This window comes from Bos indicus, chromosome 12 (genome assembly GCF_029378745.1).
Source record: "Bos indicus isolate NIAB-ARS_2022 breed Sahiwal x Tharparkar chromosome 12, NIAB-ARS_B.indTharparkar_mat_pri_1.0, whole genome shotgun sequence".
NCBI lineage: Eukaryota > Metazoa > Chordata > Mammalia > Artiodactyla > Bovidae > Bos > Bos indicus.
Genome location: NC_091771.1, coordinates 54,257,109 through 54,276,830, shown reverse-complemented (window position 1 = coordinate 54,276,830; position 19,722 = coordinate 54,257,109). Strand labels below are relative to the sequence as shown.

The 19,722-nt window shown below is 35.1% G+C and overlaps 1 protein-coding gene across 19 annotated transcripts in view; it reads left to right on the top strand.

Moving 5' to 3' along the window:
• Positions 1 to 19,722, top strand: part of RBM26 (RNA binding motif protein 26) — an 84,477-nt gene that overhangs the window by 25,741 nt on the left and 39,014 nt on the right. For 12 of the 19 annotated variants that reach the window (XM_019971615.2, XM_019971605.2, XM_019971614.2 and 9 more), the window contains exons 2-12: positions 1,024 to 1,142; positions 1,754 to 1,890; positions 6,468 to 6,556; positions 7,236 to 7,453; positions 9,175 to 9,435; positions 10,195 to 10,434; positions 11,062 to 11,232; positions 11,564 to 11,719; positions 15,571 to 15,682; positions 16,790 to 16,949; positions 19,100 to 19,264. In XM_019971615.2, coding sequence (XP_019827174.1) covers positions 1,024 to 1,142; positions 1,754 to 1,890; positions 6,468 to 6,556; positions 7,236 to 7,453; positions 9,175 to 9,435; positions 10,195 to 10,434; positions 11,062 to 11,232; positions 11,564 to 11,719; positions 15,571 to 15,682; positions 16,790 to 16,949; positions 19,100 to 19,264 — 1,828 coding nt within the window. The remainder of the gene's footprint in view (positions 1 to 1,023; positions 1,143 to 1,753; positions 1,891 to 6,467; positions 6,557 to 7,235; positions 7,454 to 9,174; positions 9,436 to 10,194; positions 10,435 to 11,061; positions 11,233 to 11,563; positions 11,720 to 15,570; positions 15,683 to 16,789; positions 16,950 to 19,099; positions 19,265 to 19,722) is intronic. The other 7 variants (XM_019971618.2, XM_019971617.2, XM_019971611.2 and 4 more) reach the window with 3 other exon arrangements.

Genomic DNA, 19,722 nt, shown 5'->3' with positions numbered 1-19,722 from the left:
TAACCTTGATATGCCGTACTCTAGTATCTACTGAGTTCCTCTCAGCAGCCATAATGTATGAAAACGGGTTGTTTTCCCCTTAGTCTTGCCTCTAGGATATATTTTCATATATTTAGATTTTCTTAACTTTGTAACAGAAAAATGATACTTCAATATAGTTTAAGTTTGAATTTCTCTTATGGATGGATGAGGTTGTATTTTTACTCGTTTATTGTTTTTCTGTTTAGTATTTCATTTAAGGCTTCTTTACACTCCTAAGTTTTTGCTTTTATTTGTATTAATATAACCAAACTATCCTTTTGCAATGCAATTCAGAAAGTGTTCATTACTCCAGAGTTGTAAAACTTTTTCTTGTTTTCTTCTAATACTTGTAATGGTTTCATGTTTTTACTGTGGTATATGGAATAAATTATGGGTCCAACTTAATTTTTTAGAAAAATAACTGCCAAGTTTTCTCAGTGTCATTTATTTTGTAGTTCATCTCTTCCTCCTTGATTTGGATATCATCTTTATAAAATCTGTATTTCTATATGTATTTGGGTCTGTTTATAAACTTTCTTTTGTTTCATTAAAAGTATATATTGTGTGGTATGTTTTCAAGTTTCCCTTTATTGTCCTCTTTTCCAGATATTGTTTGACAGTTATTTACCTTGTTTGGAAGAGAATAGCCTCTTGGTATTTTTATTGGTACCACATTGCTTATTAGTTTTTGACATTTTGGTATTGTCCATAATTTGTTGTAACTTCTTTTTTTTTTTTTTTTAAATAATAGAACTTTCTGAATCTTTAGTACATGTATTAGTGTATGTTTGGTAGGATACTGAATGATGACTATATGTAATGTGTAAAATATAGTAATATGAGGGAGAAAAACTTCTAGTTCATCATTGCTTTCTGTGAATTAGATGATGCTTACATATATTAACTTGTTTAACTATCATGCTGACTTAGTTTGTAATTGGAACTTATAGAGTATGCAGTTGTTTATGGCTAAATTTCCTTCAACATTGCTCTTTTCTTCAGCTGTGATGCAGATCCATCAGCCCTGGCAAAGTATGTTCTCGCTTTGGTAAAGAAAGACAAAAGTGAAAAAGAGTTAAAGGCATTATGTATTGATCAGCTGGATGTATTTCTTCAAAAAGGTAAGATCTTTGCTTTCAAAATATTGCTTTGATAACTTAAGATTCAGAGAGTGTTAAAGGAGTTTGGTAAGAGACAGGCTGTAACTGTAATGAAGTTGAACAGACAGTATAATTAGTGGTTTTATTCATGGCTTATTTATAATGGAAATCTTTTTTTTTTCTGTTAACATCCTGTGCTCATTCTTAAAGAATGCTGCTATTTTTCCTTAAAAGATTAAGAAAATGACTGAAAGATAGTACTGTTTAGGAACCTACTACTGATTTTGTCTAGCACAGTGCTTCTCAACTTTTTTCACTTTGCCGGGAACTAGGTAATGATAATATTTCTGTTTGGCACCCTAGGCAGGGTACATGGAGACTAGTGATGGCTGGTGGTGACTGACCCACAGGCTCCGGTCATTCATTCTAGTCCTCAGCATCCTGAGAATTGACTGAATCCGTATTACTATGGGACTTGTACCATAGCACACTGGTTGGGAAGCTGTTGGTCTTAGTATAAGTTTTAGATTTGTAAAAATCAAGATATATTTCATCATACTGAAGTCTGATGTGAAGAAGTGGAGAATAATTAGGAAATCTGTTAATCTGTGCTGGTTTTGTTTTATTGTTAGAGACACAGATATTTGTGGAAAAACTTTTTGATGCTGTGAATACAAAGAGTTATCTACCTCCTCCAGAGCAGCCATCATCAGGAAGCTTAAAGGTAGAATTTTTTCAGCACCAGGAAAAAGATATAAAAAAAGAAGAGGTAAGAATTTGTGTTAAACTTTTGTGTTCTTTAAAAACATATTTGGAGTAGTTAAATTGAGTTTTATTTTTTGTACCTGTGTTGGAGTCCTCAGGACCACCTCCAGGTTTGATTAACAGACTCAGGATATAGTCATTGTCATGGCTGTATCTTACAGTGAAAGGATATAAAGCAAAATCTGCAAAGGGAAAAAAGTGTATCATGCAAAGTCTGGGTTAGGAACAAATTTGCAGAGGTTTCTTCCAGTGGAGTCAAATAGGATGCACTTAATGTGTAGTGACAACACGTGTGAACCAGGAAAGCTCCTTAGAGACACAGTGCCCAGGGTTTTTATTTAGGACTGCTTACATGGCCACCTTCAGCCTAGGATTTACGAAACTTCCAAACTCTGAAGAGGAAAGCAGATGTTTAGCACAATCCACGTTGTTTATCCAGACCGTTGTTTATCCAGACCGTTCAGGCATCAATCCAGTTCAGTCGCTCAATTGTATCTGACTCTTTGTGATCCCATGGACTGCAGCACACTAGGCTTCCCTGTCCATCACCAACTCCGGAGCTTACTCAAACTCATGTCCTTTGAGTCAGTGATACCATCCAACCATCTCATCCTCTCGTCCCCTTCTCCTCCCACCTTCAATCTTTCCTAGCATCAGGGTCTTTTCAAATGAATCAGTTCTTTGCATCAGGCGGCCAAAGAATAGGAGTTTCAGCTTCAGCATCAGTCCTTCCAAGAAATATTCAGGACTGATTTCCTTTAGGATGGACTGGATGGATCTCCTTGTAGTCCAAGGGACTCTCAAGAGTCTTCTCCAACACTACAGTTCAAAAGCATCAATTCTTTGGTGCTCAGTTTTCTTTATAGTCCAACTCTTCATATCCATACATGACGACTGGAAAAACCATAGCCTTGACTAGATGGACCTTTGTTGGCAAAGTAATATCTCTGCTTTTTAATATGCTGTCTAGGTTGGTCATAGCTTTTCTGCCAAGGAGCAAGCATCTTTTAATTTCATGGCTGCAGTCACCATCTGCAGTTCAGGCATAGTGAACTGTTATTATTAGGGAATGATGGGAACTTTCCAGAAGTCATAGTTGCAGATGTCACCCAAGGGCTTCCCTTGTCAACAGCCCTTTCCGTTTATTTCTTTGGCCACACTGGGTGTTTTGTTGCCTTACAGGGGCTTTCTTTAGTTGCGACAAGCACAGGCTACTCTTGGTTGCAGTACACAGGCTTCTCATTGTGGTGGCTTCTCGTTGCAGAGCCCAGGCCCTAAGCGTGTGGGCTTCAGTAGTTGTGGCACACAGGCTCAGTAGTTGTCAATCTTGGGCTCTAGAGCTCAAGCTCAGTAGTTGTGGCGCGTGGGCTTAGCTGCTTTGCAGCATGTGGAATCTTCCTGCACCAGGGATCAAACGCATATTCCCTGCAGTAGCAGGCGAATTCTTATCGACTGCGCCATTAGGGAAGTCTCCAGCAGCCCTTTCAAAGATAACAGTCTCAGGTGTGCTTTGAACTCTTTTGTGCCTAGTATCTTACAGGTATGGGCTCCTACTATCTGTGTTCTAGGAAAATAACCCAGTTGTTAGTAGATCTGCTTGTTTCTGCCTTACATGCATTTTGCAAGGGACTATTTTTAAGGTAGTCAAATAAAAGGGCCTTCACAGGGCAATAGAAATAACTTATGCTTTAAGAATTTTTGAAGTTTTTACCTTTTGTACAAGTTTACCACTCTTGTATAATAATCATATACTAATTCAGATTTCCTTAGTTTGATGTTAAAGATTGTAATTTTAAAAATAATTGTTGACAAGCTATTATATAATATGTCCATGGTTAGTCTAGTTTTAGGTTAAACAAATCTTGGTTAAATTTTTGCCTTTCCCGGCCACTGTTTTGTGACCTTGAAAATACTACTTTTCCAACCTTTACTCAGCTGTGAAATGGAAATATTATAGGGTTATTGTGAGGAATAGTGAAATAAGGTCTGTGAACACTTGGCAGAGTATGTGGCTCAAAGTAGGTTCTCAGTAAACGATAGCTGCAATTATTGTTGAGGATGTTAAGTGGTGGGTGATGTGGTTTAATCGTGACCTTTGGTTCTTTCACCTGATACCCTGTTTTTTTGTCCAGATTATATAAATAATATATATTTATTATGTAATGTATTTGCTGTGTATTATGTAATAATTCTCAAATGTATTTTTATCTCTGTGTCTGAATGCATTTACACACATGTACATATATGTAGTTTCTCACACACATACATAAAACACCCCCATTACTTTTATCCGCTGGGGAAGACCAGAAATTATTATAACTTCATGCTTTGTACCTAATAGTACAGGGGTTCTAGAACATTAGTGAGGAAAAATGGGATAGTGGGTATTGTCTTGGCAACTGCTTATGCAACATAGAGATATACAATAATTCATTTAAATTTTACCCATTGATGAATTAATGTTGAAGCCTTAGTCTTACATCTGTTGGTATAATAATATTTCACCATAGTTGTTTTGACCAGTTGTGAAGGATGTTTATCCCTCGTCTTTCAGAACTGAAATGTCAGGATGGCAGTCTGTGTTTTAAATGCTGTGGATGTTTTAAAAGTTCCCAGTTGGGCAAGTACCATAGAATATGGCTATCTGTCAACATAGATTACTTACAAGAGTGCATGGAAGCAAATAGAAGGGAAAAGTGCAACAGGAGGTTTTGGTTTGTTTTATTTTCCAAGTGGAGGGTTGAAATGGATAGGAAGAGTTGAACAAAGTACTTAAAGAAAGAAAAAAAAAAGCAAATTGTTATAAGAAGGCTTTTAAGCATTGTTTCTCAGAGTTTGGTCTGTTGATAGGATTTCAGTTACTTTCTCATTCAGGGGTACTTGACAGTGAGAGGCTTTTACCCAAAGGGATGCTGAAACAATTGGCATAAACCTGGACATGTTTATGCTATTACATTTATTTATTTGTTTTTATGCTATCTTGTAGACTTACCTGCATCAGAATATCTTAGGGTTTTTATTAAAAATCTTGAGCCTTATCATATTTATAGAGGCTCATGTTTAATACTTTCTCAATTTGTTTATCCTCTAAATAAATCCTTTTGTCTCTAATAACATCTCTTAATGTCCTGTGGAACCAGTTTTTTTGGGCAGCATGGAAAACTGGTGTAGGGAAAGCAGCACTGATCATGGGAATGTGTTTAAGGACTGCTTTCTATTAATTGTATAATATGGGTTGTAGGAAGAGGACTATATAGCTGTCATACTGCTAGGAGAAACTAGAGAACTGTTTTCACATGTATTATTTTCTCAAGCATTTTCTTTCTCTGTGACTTGGTTAATTCTATTGCATTCTCCTTTAAAACCCCTGATGTGTTTGGTGCCAGACCAAATTCATGAGAAGGAATAAAATTGGCTTTCTAGTAATTATGTTAAAATTAGGATATGTATGTGTGCTTAGTCGCTTCAGTCATGTCTGACACTTTGTGACCCTGTAGACCTTAGTCTGCCAGGCTCCTCTGTCCACGGGATTCTCCAGGCAAAAATACTGGAGTGGGTTGCCATGCCCTCCTCCAGGAGATCTTCCGAGCTCAGGGATCAGACCTGCATCTCTTTTGTCTCCTGCTTTGGCAGGTGGATTCTTTACCACTAGTGCCACCTGGGAAGCCTGTAAAGTGAGGACACTTGCTTAAAACGTTTTTGTCACTACTGTTAACTAAGATAAACATTTATGAATTTCTTTACCATTCACTTTAACTTTTAGCAAGCCTTTTATTGTTAATTGTACTTAGAAGAGAAATTTATTTTGTTTGAATGCTTTCAGAAGAAGACTATATTGCTCTTGTATTTTGTTGTTGTTGTTCAGTCGCTAAGTCATGTCTGACTCTTTGTGACCCCATGGACTGCAGCACGCTAGGCTTCTCTGTACTTCACTATCTCCTAGGGTTTGATCAAATTCATGTCTAGTCAAGGCTATGGTTTTTCCAGTAGTCATGTATGGAATGTGAGAGTTGGACTATAAAGAAAGCACAGAAGAATTGATGCTTTTGGACTGTGGTGTTGGAGAAGACTCTTGAAAGTCCCTTGGACTGCAAGGAGATCCAACCAGTCCATCCTAAAGGAGATCAGTCCTGGGTGTTCATTGGAAGGACTGATGTTGAAGCTGAAATTCCAATACTTTGGCCACCTGATGCGGAGAGCTGATTCATTTGAAAAGACCCTGATGCTGGGAAAGGTTCAGGGCAGGAGGAGAAGGGAACGACAGAGGATGAGATGATTGGATGGCATCACCAACACAATGGACATGGGTTTGGGTGGACTCTGGGAGTTGGTGATGGACAGGGAGGCCTGGTGTGCTGTGGTTCATGGGGCCACAAAGAGTCAGACATGACTGAGCAACTGAACTGAAGTGAATGTCCATTGAGTCAGAGATGCTATCCAACCATCTCATCAGCTGCCACCCACTTCTCCTTTGGCCTTCAATCTTTCCCGTATGTTTTAATACCAGCTAAGTCATTGAAGCAGTAACATGGCAAGGAATAACTTTTATTAAACTTATATACTTTTTTCTTTGTTTATCAGATCACAAAGGAGGAAGAGCGAGAGAAGAAGTTTTCTAGAAGGCTAAATCACAGTCCTCCTCAGTCAAGCTCCCGATATAGAGAAAATAGGTGATTGATTCTTTGAACCATGTTTAATTTTTAGACATTGCTTTTCTTTATATGAATATTTAGACTTGATTTTCCTTTACATAGGGGCAAGTATTATCTACTGATTTATTAGTGTGGGAAAGTAGTAACTCGATCCTTTTCTATCAAGAATAACTAGGTGAGATTTGAAGGTACTGAAAGTGAGGTTTAGAACAGTGCTTGGCATATGTTAGTTATTGTTACTATTTTTATTCCTAACTTCAATTCCAGTGAAGTCTTACTCTGAGACCTTTTTTACCCAAAGCTTTCCTTTAGAATGAATAAATTATTTTTCCCATTAAAGCTTCAAAAGCATTTAGAGTGCAGTGCCTGTGATACTTTCCTATAATTATGAGACTGTGCAAGACGGAATATACTATAGGACGTATGTATAGATGCCTGTGTGTATATGATTAAGACTTTGAAAGAGTTGGGTTTTTTTTTGGTGGGGGGGTGCGGGTGGGTACTGTGAAGGGCTTTTAGAGTGCTTAAGCAGATCATGTTAAGTTTTTCAGTTTTCTGAGTCTCCTATGTTTGTATTCGTAAAATGGAATAAAGAATCATGATGTTACAAGAATAAACCAGAACTTTTGCATTTGATTAGAGTTTTTCCTGTATCCACTTGAATATTTTCAATAAAAAAGTTCATATATTTCTTTAGAAGTCGTGATGAGAGGAAAAAAGATGATCGTTCTCGCAAAAGAGATTATGATCGAAACCCTCCTCGAAGAGATTCATACAGAGACCGGTACAACAGAAGACGAGGGCGAAGTCGCAGTTACAGCAGGAGTCGGAGTCGAAGTTGGAGTAAAGAGAGGCTTCGTGACAGAGATAGGGATAGAAGCAGGACTAGAAGCAGGAGCAGGACACGAAGCAGGGGTAAATAATCACATATGGGTATATTTTGCCTGGCACTTTTATTGTGAAAAACATTTTGTATTTGAAGGTTTTAAAAATTGTTTTGTCAGTATTATCTTTATTTTTTCTATCTTGCTGTATTTTATATGTCCGAATAACGATTTAAAAATTTCTTTTGAAACTTTTATTTTATACAAATTACAACCACAATGTATTACTGCATACCCGTCAGAATGATTGAAATTAAAAAGACTAGCTTTACTCAGAGTTGGTGAGGATTGGAAATAAGCTGGAACGCTTTGGAAAACACTTCAACAGTGTCTTAAAAATGTTAATCCTGTATCTACTAATGACCCATTCCACTCCTGAGTGTTTACTTCCAGAGAAATAAAAGTGTATTTCCGAACAGAGACATAAACAGATGATCATGGCAGCTTCATTTGTTATAACCAAAAGCTGGAAACAGTCCATCAGCAAGTGAATGGATAAACAAATTGTGGTACACCCATAGAATGGATAAAAAGGAAAAAAAACTATTGATACATGCAACAAAATAAATGAATCTCAGAATAATCATGCTGATTGAAAGAAGCCACACAGAAAACAGAGTGTGTATATGATAGAGGGAGGGAGATAAAATTTTAGAAAATGCACACTAATCTGTCATCATAGACAGGAAACAATTCAGTGGTTGCCTGGGATGAAGTAAAGGAGGGATGGATCATTAAGGAGAACAAGGATACTTTTGGGGGATGATGAGTATGTACAATATATACCTTACTGTAGTTGTGATGTTTGGTTTCATAGGTATATTCATAGATCAAAATTTGTTAAATTGTATCTTTTAAATATCTTCAGTTTTGTTTATCACTTAGACCTCAAAACTATGAAAACGGTTTAAAAGTTTCATTTCAGATGTGTGAGTTTGTAAGAGTGTGTCATTTTCAACGTGTATAATTTTTCCTTCAGTGTGTATTACTGAAAGGACTTTGTTGCAGGCAATAAAACAGCTTAACACCTTAGAGTAAAACACCTTTACTCAAGCTTAGATTTATACTCCCCTTGTGACCTTTATTGTGTATTACTTTTAGCCTTTAGAAAATCATGACTTTTTTTTTATAATCCCAGTATTTCTCTGTTACTCTGTTCTTAAGAGTTTTTTTCCTATCATCTAGGTGTTCTAGGCCTTTCTCCACATTACTTCACTTAACTGATCTCCTTAATATCTTTTCTCTTTCCATGGTAAATTTTCTTTTCTTGGCCCAGTTAATTTGTTTGTATCTATTATGAACTCCTTTTCCTTCCTCTTTGAGTATCCATTCTCATCTTCAGCAGTGTTCACTGTATAAAGCCCTGTTAGGCCCTGTTAATGGATAAAAACTAAATGTTCATCACAGAAAAAATAACTGTACTTGTATTGCATATTTGGTTTTATTGGCTAAAGTTTTGCATACTAAGATTTCAATGAAGAAAATAAAAAAATCTCTCTTCTATAAATAAAACTCCAAGAAAAATCTCATTAAGTACAGCAACTTTATGTGTGGCTTTTTAGTTTAGGTCATAACAAAAAGAAATAACTTTTCTTGAAACATTGTTTATATATTGAGTTGTTTTTAAAAGGAGGATTGTGTAAAATTTGAACTTTTTTTTATGTTTAGCAAAAATATCTATTAAATTTGGGACTTTGTTGTTGTTGTTTTTAATCGAGTGTAGTTTTTCAAGTCATTTATATTTTGTTGCAGAAAGGGATCTGGTAAAACCTAAATATGACCTGGATAGAGCAGATCCGTTAGAAAACAATTATACTCCAGTCTCTTCGGTACCTAATATTTCATCTGGCCACTACCCTGTACCTACTTTGAGCAGCACTATTACAGTAATTGCTCCTACTCATCATGGTAATAACACTACCGAAAGTTGGTCTGAATTTCATGAAGACCAGGTGGACCATAATTCATACGTAAGACCACCAATGCCAAAGAAACGGTGTAGAGACTATGATGGTAAGCCTGTCAACCATTTCATGAAGTATGAATTAATATTTTCAGATGAGTAAATTCTGTAATTTTAGGTTGTACACAGTTACTCAAATACTTAATCTTTTGGAAATAGTGGGAAATTAATTTTAGGTACTTCATGAATTCCTCAGTATGTTACTGAAGTCTTCATTAGTCACCACCGACTAATATCAATTTAAAGATTGTGTTTATTTGCACTTAAGTCTTAACATATTTTTGGAATTTACCAAAGAGGAATATCTACTGAGTTATTTATCAGGAAGTTGGCGACTGAAACATTCTTGACAAAACTTACTTAAAAATCAGGGTTATTAGCGTAAGTAAAATCTAGAAATGTATCACCTATATAAGACTTATAAATGAACTGAAGACTCTTAAGGTTTTACTGTAAAAATTTTGTAAATTGTATTAAAGCTGTAGTTGCAGTATCCTTAAAGTTTTAAGTGAGAGATTTAAATAAAAGAAATGTTTCTAATGATAAAAATAAGACAAATACCTATTTTACATCAGTTTGCTAGCTAGGAATACTCATGTTAATTTGGTGGTACATTTTTTAATGTGTATGTTAGCTATATTATCACTTAATGAGGGTTTTATATTACTGGAAATTGGTAGGTAGTTCTTATGGTTATTTATACTTGCCCAATGTTAAAAATATTCCAATTTTTAAATATCTTACTTTTGTTGACTTAGAGAAAATGTTTGTCCAGCACTTTTCATAGTTCTTTCTATTTTTCCTCACAGAAAAGGGTTTCTGTATGAGAGGAGACATGTGCCCTTTTGATCATGGAAGTGACCCAGTAGTTGTAGAAGATGTCAATCTTCCTGGTATGCTGCCTTTCCCAGCACAGCCTCCTGTTGTTGAAGGACCACCTCCTCCTGGACTCCCTCCACCACCACCAATTCTTACACCCCCACCTGTGAATCTGAGACCCCCTGTGCCACCGCCAGGCCCATTACCACCCAGTCTGCCACCTGTCACAGGTGAGGAAATATGTTTGCCTATACTTATTATCTGCCCATTCATAGTCTTTTATAAAAATTAATAGTTTGATGCTTGCCTTTGTTAGAAGTATCTATAGTAATCCTATATATGCCTGCTAGAAATTAAGAGTAAGATACTCCCATTCGGAATATATTTTGTAGGCTAATGGGCTACCAGGTGGCGCTAGCGGTAAAGAACTCGCCTGCCAATGCAGGAGACATAAGAGACGCGGGTTCGATCCCTGGGTTGGGAAGATCCCTTGGAGGAGGTCATGGCAACCCACTCCGGTTTTATCGCCTGGAGAGTCCCATGGACAGAGGAGCTGGCAGACTATGGTTCATAGGGTCGCAAAGAGTCAGAAGTGACTTAGCATGGCGTGGCACAGCCAAACCCGTGGTTTACTGTGGTTTAGGGTGACCCTGAATTATGTACGTCCCTAATGAATCCCAGCTGTCTATAGTCCTTTAGAGCTTAAGACAAACCTGTTTTGAAATACATTAAATGGATATTTTACCCTTGAAAACTATTTCAGTTGTAAGAGCTTGATTTTTATAGATACTATTATTTGATAAATGAGCATATCATGTTTGGATATACAATAACTTATTTTATTTGTTTGCTTCCAGATGATATTTCTTATTCTTTGGTTTTGACAGGACCACCACCTCCACTTCCTCCTTTGCAACCATCTGGCATGGATGCTCCCCCAAACTCTGCAACCAGCTCTGTTCCTACTGTAGTAACAACTGGCATTCATCACCAGCCACCTCCTGCTCCACCCTCTCTTTTTACTGCAGGTGCAGTTTTAGCCTTTCTATATTAATAATGTAATATAGTTTAGAGAAGAGTTTTAGGTGAGGGATTTAAAAATATGTAGAGAGTGAATTGCTCTATCAGGTCTATTCTCACTAAAATTTTATGGAATAAAATGTAGACATGGTAAATGTACATTAAATATAAGTCCTCAGTTACGATTTTTAAAAAACGAAGTTTTTAACAGCATTTTATTTTTCTGAAACTACTTTTTAAAATACATATAAAATGTGAGTTATAAATTAGTAATATGTTTTTCTATTATTAGTATAAAAAATTACCAAATGGAGTTTTATAATTGTTTTTTAATTACAGTTTTTGTATTACCAGATACATATGACACAGATGGCTACAATCCTGAAGCCCCAAGTATAACAAACACTTCCAGACCAATGTATAGACACAGAGTGCATGCACAAAGGCCCAACTTGATAGGGCTCACATCAGGGGATATGGATTTGCCGCCCAGAGGTACTGTGATGAGTCTTTTCTTCCCGTCATTTTCATAATATCAAGAGTGGCAAAACATTTAAAAAGAATAGTTGGTCTTGTGTTTATTAGGTTTGAGTAAGGGATGTTGTTATGTTTGTTCCTTGGATTCTTTGGTCTCAACATGAGAGAAAAGGTAGTATGTGGTACCCTATTTGTAGTACTGGTGATGTTTTATTCTGTCATCCATGGGGAAAGGACTTTCCCCAAAGTACTAAAATTCTAGCTTTTGGGAAGTATATTCATTCTCTCATTTGCAGTCTTAATTGGTTCATTTAAAGTCTTAAGAATAATGCTTTAATTCCTAAAGATACATTCTTTCATAGTTTAGAAAATGAAATGAGCTGTGCAGACTTAATATTTGATACATATTTTATTTTTGTTTGCTTTGACATGTTAGAATTTGATGTTGATTTGCTTATATTTTAAGCAAAAAATTTTATTTTAGACTGACTTGTTAGCTTTTAAAATTTTGTTAGAGGAGACAGACTTTTTATATAATTTCTGAATGGGAGAAGAATTTAGATTGGTCCACAAACCAGAAAAGTGCTATAAACGTTCAAAGGAGGAAGCATTCACCTTAATTTGAAAGACAGAGCATTTGCTACAGATATTTGACAGTATTGTCAGACATTATAGGAAATACTGTATAGACCAATAAAAATGTATCTTTTTTCTTATTTCAACTAACCTTTAAATACCATTTTCTTTCTAGTCTTTCCTTACCATCTTTTATTTCTAATTAAAAAAAAGTCACGCATTATCAGTTGTGAATAAAGTCCAACTTATTTAACTAAGTAGGAGAAGGAAATGGCAACCCACTCCAGTGTTCTTGCCTGGAGAATCCCAGGGATGGCGGAGCCTGGTGGGCTGCTGTCTATGGAGTCGCACAGAGTCGGACATGACTGAAGCGACTTAGCAGCAGTAGCAGCAGCAGCAGCAGCAGCAGTCCATACCTAATGTGGTTTAGTAAACTTGTTTACTTATGCTTTGCACTTTTTTATTTGTTCATTAGAAACTGTCAGATCCTAAACATCTGTCTTAAGTGTTCAGAGAACTTTTTGTGATGGAGTGAGTAACACTTAAATTTATACCCAGTTTAACTTATATCCTATGAGGTCATAGGACAACATTTCATGTAGATGCCCCTTTTCCCCAACAAAAATTCTCCTAGAGGCATTTTAATGACTTTTGTTAAGAACAACAACAGAAAAAGAGATTTTTTAACAATTTTTATGTCAGAGTTATAAGATGGCTTGTAATTGAAAAATAGCCAGTTAAGATTGTGGCTGTTCATTGTATTAATATTGACTCATCCCCTGAGTGTCTCCTACCTGACTAGTTCGGAGTAAAACCACTTCCTTCTTTCGGTCATGACTTAGCACTCATTTTCTTTCATTATACCAGTATTCTTTGCTCTTACTAGAACCTCTGAAGCATCAAATCATCTCTTTCTTACCTTGTGGCTTTCCGCTATAGATCAATATTGGACCCACCCCAAATCTTGGTCAGTTTTTTTTGTTGGTGGTGGTGATTGAGGGAAGACAGAAGGGATCAAATCCTTTGAACATAAAACTTAACCATGTAGAAGTTGGAATTATGGTCATCTCAGCTCCACATGCATATAGTTAGAAGTTACAGGAAATGGCTTGCTGAGATATAAATGTCTGGTATGCCTACTTAGAAATTTGAATGCCTTTTCTCATAGAATCATTATACATATGATTATTTTAGTACTATTCTTTAGATATTTTGTGTACTGTTTTTGTAAGCTGGTTCAGGAATACATTCTCCATAAATTGTTTTTATGTACTAGATAACTGATTTAGCAAACCATTTAAACTGAGGGTTACCTGTACTTCTATTTCCTTATCTTTTTCAGTCTTTTCCCCCCAAAAATGTTCTCAGCTGTTGCCTATTTAGTTTGAAATTTACTGGCCTGGATTGTGAGATATACATAATTAAAAGTTTATAATATTGTTCATTATGTAATTATTATACATTTATAATAGCCTGCAGATGGCCTCATTTGAATTTGTCACAGACTATTATGTGCAAACTATTCTTATGCTTCGTACTTAAAGCTTCATAGGAAATTATTGTTATTAAGCAAATGGAAAAACTTCAGGCCTTTTGCTGCCTTGGAATTACTAAAAAAGTGACCTCGAGGCCTGCTAATTGTTCATTCTAGATTCTAAGGCAGTGGAAAACTTACTAGACGCTCTTGATTGGATATAGATAGGTAGGAAGAAGGGCTCAGTAGTTTTCATCAACAAAACTAGTGCTGAAAATTTTAAGCAGAAAAACAATTTATTAAAAAGATACTGGGGGAAAACAGAATACATGCAACTAAAAGACACATTTGCTAATTGTATATCAAGAGGAACTTGCTTCTGTGTGTTTATTAACACCTCTCTTTTAAATAAATAATAAAGAGAATATGAGTGAGAGAACACAGATGAGTTGGAGCAAACACATCACTGTCTTTCTTAATGAACCTTCAGATAAAGAACATATTAAAGTAGAAAAGGATATTGAATAGCTTAAAGACTTTATAAAAGGGCTAGTGAACGAACATGTTTGGGAGGAAGTAATAAGGCCAGAAATTGTGTTGCAAAAATGGTCCTGTGAAGATACCAATGGGCAAAGAAAATACAGTTTGTCCTGTGAATGCCTGCAATGTCAGATGCTGAATGTTTCTACCTGATACGCTGAAGAGATGTAGGATAAGTCAGAGTTAGTCAGAAAAAGGGGGTTGATAAAGCACGTATAGCCTGTTTATACTTTTGTGAAACCAGAAGATCTTTTTGATTAGAACAGAGGGAGTAAGGGATGTCAGAGGGAATAGGAGGTCAATTACAGGCATTTGAAAAATTATAGAAGAGATGATGGTAGCTAGACTTAAGGTAGTAATGCTGGGAAGTAAAAGATTTAAGTTCAGTGGAAAGAATTGACAACACCTATAACTTATTGATTTGGGGACTTAAAATAGGGCTAATGGAGATGGTAAAATGAAAGACACCAGGTTTATGCTTTTGGATAATTGGGCAGATGATACTTTTATTCATTGAGAGAAAGAATCGATTTGGTAGGAAGACCTGCTTGGAAATTATAGTGGTAGCCATGAGAAAGACTACTGGAACAGATCCAGAATTCTTTTGGTTACATGTGTTTAGAGATACTCAGGAAAGGATTTAAATAACCAATTTATCCAGTTCCTTTTTAAAAAGGAATTTTAAATATATATTTTTTTCTATGTGGACTAAGGTTAGCATGTTTTAAACTTTAGCATCGTTTGGGAATAACAGGTTAAATGTAGTTGTGTTTGTCAAACTCTTAAAAGTGTGTAAAATATTGGAAGTAGTTTACAGTTTACAGTTCTTTTGCAATGCATTTCAATCTTTTGAATCTTTACCTTTTAAAATTTAACATAATTTTATTATGTTAATTTGCTGATGTTTAAATAAGCAGCTCATTTCAATCGCAATTCAAAGTTGTTAATTCTTAAGGTCATTGCACTAGTGTTAAATTTTGAATCCTATAGGTTGTGCATTTGATTTCAAAACTATAAACTTAAGAGTTCCAAGATGATTTGTTTATTATTAATTTGACATATGAGAATTACTGATTCTTCTTAATTTAAGTGTGAAAGGAATTCAAAGTAAATTAAAATCACTTAGATTACTGTATTTAGATGTACATTTTTTTCTGTTTCTTCTAAAATGTATATTTGGACAAAAAGCCAGAACTTTGTTTTTAATGTAAATTTAAGAATGTGGCTATGATTAACAGAAAATATTAATCTTTGCTTTCTTTTCTTTTGTTTCAAACAGAAAAGCCTCCTAATAAAAGCAGTATGAGGATAGTAGTGGATTCAGAGTCAAGGAAAAGAACCATTGGTTCTGGGGAGCCTGGAGTTCCTACAAAGAAGACTTGGTTTGATAAGTAAGCTGGCAGAGGAAATTGAGGAATTTTATTGTACTGTGATTTTTAGGATCATTGCAGTATTATTGTGGCAGTAATAGTGGTCTCTTTCAAAGTAAAATTTATTCTGTAGGGGGTCCCCAACTAAAGTATATAGTATCTGTTTTCTAAAAGTGTGTATGTTAGTCGTCTGGTACTTGGAAGGTACATGCTTACAGAAATGGCGTGGTGGTTAGCATATTGTTTTTCCTGTTTGTACCTACCTACCCCCAAAAACCCAACCCTTAGAGATGTTGTTGAATACTAGCTATTTAAGGGATAGTCATGAGCCTGCTATTAGGGAAGAAATGGGAGGAGGCTTTAGCATGTGGGCGATTCCTGTAAAGAGTTAGAAAGCAGTCTTTGGTGGGGGCAGGGGAGATAGGATGGGCACCGAAGTTGTTGAGGAAGGGCTTCAGAGAAGCAGATAGAGAATCAGAATGTTAGTGTGTGTGTTTGATGATTCATTTACAATTTAGCATGTTAGAGGAAAGACTAGGATTACATTTTTTAGAGCTTTAACGTATGTTTATTAATGGATAATATATAGTTCTGGCTCTGCCTTTAATTCTCTGATTTAAAGCAAGTATTATAACCTCCCTGGGCCACAGTTTTGTCCCTGTTTCTTCAAGTGTCAAGCGTATGGTCTGTTGTTCCCCACATTTTGTTTTAATTGGAACGAGATCAAGACAGTGATGTCTTACTTTTAATCAGTATTTGAAAATAGGAATTATTTTGATAAGGTAGCTTTTCCTGAAATGGTGCAAATGGTGAAATGGTTATATAGGCAAATTGACTGAAAGAGGGTAGACCTTTCCTGCTGAAAATTTTAAGCAGGCGTAGAATAGAAGTGGGAAGGAACAAATGGTCTGGAAGAACCCTTCTTACTTGACTTCTGTGAAAGATAAGAACACTACTTATTTGGAAACTTCATTTTCTAAGGAAAAAAAGTATAAATGTCCTTTATCACCTAGCAATTTCAATTTTGAAAAGAAAATTGAACTTAAGTTGCAAAACTTTATTCCTTTGTACTTGATAAGTATCAGGATTTATAAATGAATGTATTAATTAACTTGATTTTTGTTACAGACCAAATTTTAATAGAACAAACAGCCCAGGCTTCCAGAAAAAGGTTCAGTTTGGAAATGAAAATACCAAACTTGAACTTAGAAAAGTTCCTCCAGAATTAAATAATATCAGCAAACTTAATGAGCATTTTAGTCGATTTGGAACCTTGGTTAACTTGCAGGTAAGAGCTATGAGGTGATTCTGTTGTCTTTGCTTAATTTAGAGAGGAAATCTTAATATAGTAAGAAGAAATACTTTTACAAGAAAATATTATGGAAATTTTGGTAATATTCTAAATTTAGAAAATTGGATATGAAATGAAACTTTGTATTTTAGAAAAATGTGATTTTGAATAACATATTTACTTTGAAAAGGCAAGAGGCTTGATTGATCATATTATATACTTTTTACCTAATAGAGGTTATCATAAAATTACAGCAAAGTTAAATAGCCACAGTGGTAAAGTCTAATCTTACTATAGTTTTCATTTCCTTAGTTTCACTTTAGCAGAAGGCTTTAGTCACATTTATTTTTGCTGCCTCTAAGATGGGACATATCTAACAGATACTTTGGGGGCCCAAATATCTAATTAGTTTAAACATTTACTTTTTCCTCTACTGCTTTTGAATGTCTTTTAAGATAAATAACTGTAATTTGTATTTGATTTCACCTAAAATTAGACCTTGGCTTAGGTATATGTTATTTGTGAGATTATTTTGTATTGAGTTTATATTATGTGATATGTTGAAAGTGTTGAAATAATGTTGGGCTTCTTTTCCAGTTTGTATGGCATTCTTTTCAACTAAAATAATTATTTCCCATAATCTGATAAGAATAGACGTTAGAGAGTACAGCTTAAGTTGGTATTTTGGAAAATTTTATGGTGTTGCCCTTTAAAAAATAATATTATTAAGTAATAGATGAGAAAATGCATTCTTGCTTAGGGTCAGTCAGTAGAGATTTCTACAGATTTAATGCAAATATTTTCAGCTCTCTGTCTTCCTCATGTATCTGCATGATATTATTACATTATTGGTAACAGCTTACCATGTATTATTTTCGATTTTTTGTTTTGTATTTCTGTATGTATCTACCAATAAATTAGTATGCAAGCTTACAAATATATATGTATTTAAAAGTATGTGGGTCCTTGTTGTGGGTCCTGAGCATACGTATTACCCTGTAGTAATTTAATGTTATCTGGACTATCTCTAAATATCTTTTTATGGCAGTTCAATTTGATCTACCGCGTGTAGATCTAGACTTTGAAAAATTATTTGCCTTACCCAATTAACTACATTGGTAATATTAAATTTAAAGAAATTTAAAGCTGAGTATCTCACTATTATTTCAGTTTTTTTCTTTAATTTATATTTTTTCAATTTGTATTTCCTCAGTTACTATTGAGATTGTTATCTCCTTACAGGTCCTTTTGCTGTATCTGTATCCCATTTGCCTTATTATTTATAAAATATATATTTTGAAAAGTTAGTTTCAAAAAACCCTATAGCTTTATCCTAATTGAACACCCCACCATCACCCGCCCCGTGTACAATCCCCGCCCCACCATTTTATATGAATTACTGTTTAATTCTTAACAACTACAGAGTGGGTATTGTTATCCAGAACCAGGTTGTTTGATTCAGGGTCTGTGTGCTTAATCCCTATTTTGTATTGCTTTGCCTCACCAGTAGTTGATAGAACAATTTCGAAAGTGCTGGTATTATTGAACACTAAAAAGCCTTGGATCTGTTAATACTACTTATTCATTGTATGGGTCTGAAGAATTGCATACTTTTTGAGTCGTAGTTTCCTTATGTGTAAAATATGATTGTTGCTATTGTTTTGTAGATTTCCCCCCTCCCTTATCTAAGATTTATTTGTGTGTGCTCTTGGAAATATTTCTGTGACAATTAACCAGTTTTGAAAATTTTACAGATGGATTTTTCTGTAATTTTTAGTTAGAGATCATTCCTTTGAAAATAGTTTACTTCCCTCTTTTGACTCTACATCACTCACTGACATAAGTATTATTTCCCATAGCATTAATATTGAGGGTAAGAAGTGAAACATTTTGAGTGCTTATATATAACCTTTATGCAATGAGCATTCTCTCCTAAGTTATTTAGAGGAGGCTAATTCTATTCTGAGTGGTCCACAGTTACCATTTCTTCTGGAGTGAAAGTAGACTGTGGTAATAATCTCGATATAAGGTAGTATAAAGATAGACTGTAACTTGGAAGGACTAGTATTTCATTTCCTGAGGCATTTTACTACGTAAAGCAACTGATTCATTTGCAAATTCGCTGTGCTTAATATTTTAAATCTTAGGTTGCCTATAATGGGGATCCTGAAGGTGCCCTTATCCAATTTGCAACATACGAAGAAGCAAAGAAAGCTATATCAAGTACAGAAGCAGTACTAAATAATCGCTTTATTAAAGTTTACTGGCACAGAGAAGGAAGCACCCAACAGTTGCAAACTACTTCTCCAAAGGTAAGAGAAATTTGTGTGAAATTAAATGCTTTTCTTATGAAAGAAAAGCATTTGGCATAGTGTTTTTTAAAAGGAGAGGCATGCAGTCAGGTAGACTTGAGTTCAGATCCTGGCTCTACCATTGTTAACTGTATGTAGGTTTGAGCAAGTTACTTAAGTTCTCTAACCTGCTCTTTCATTTTGTTATTACATTCATCCCTAGTTTAGGAAGTCATGAGATGATACATATAAAATATAGAACCATCCCTTAAAGTGGGAGATACTCCAGTATGTAGTACCTGTTTGTATTCTAGAAACTCCTACTTGGAGTTCATATTGGAAATCCTTCCTTCCCTCTTCCTTTTTTCTCTTTTTCTTTCTTTTAATTGGGAAGTCAATCAATGTATAAAGTTTAATTGCTTGTAGAAGTGTACTGTAGCACCTTATTTTTCTATTTAGCTTTCTTCTGTTAATTAAAG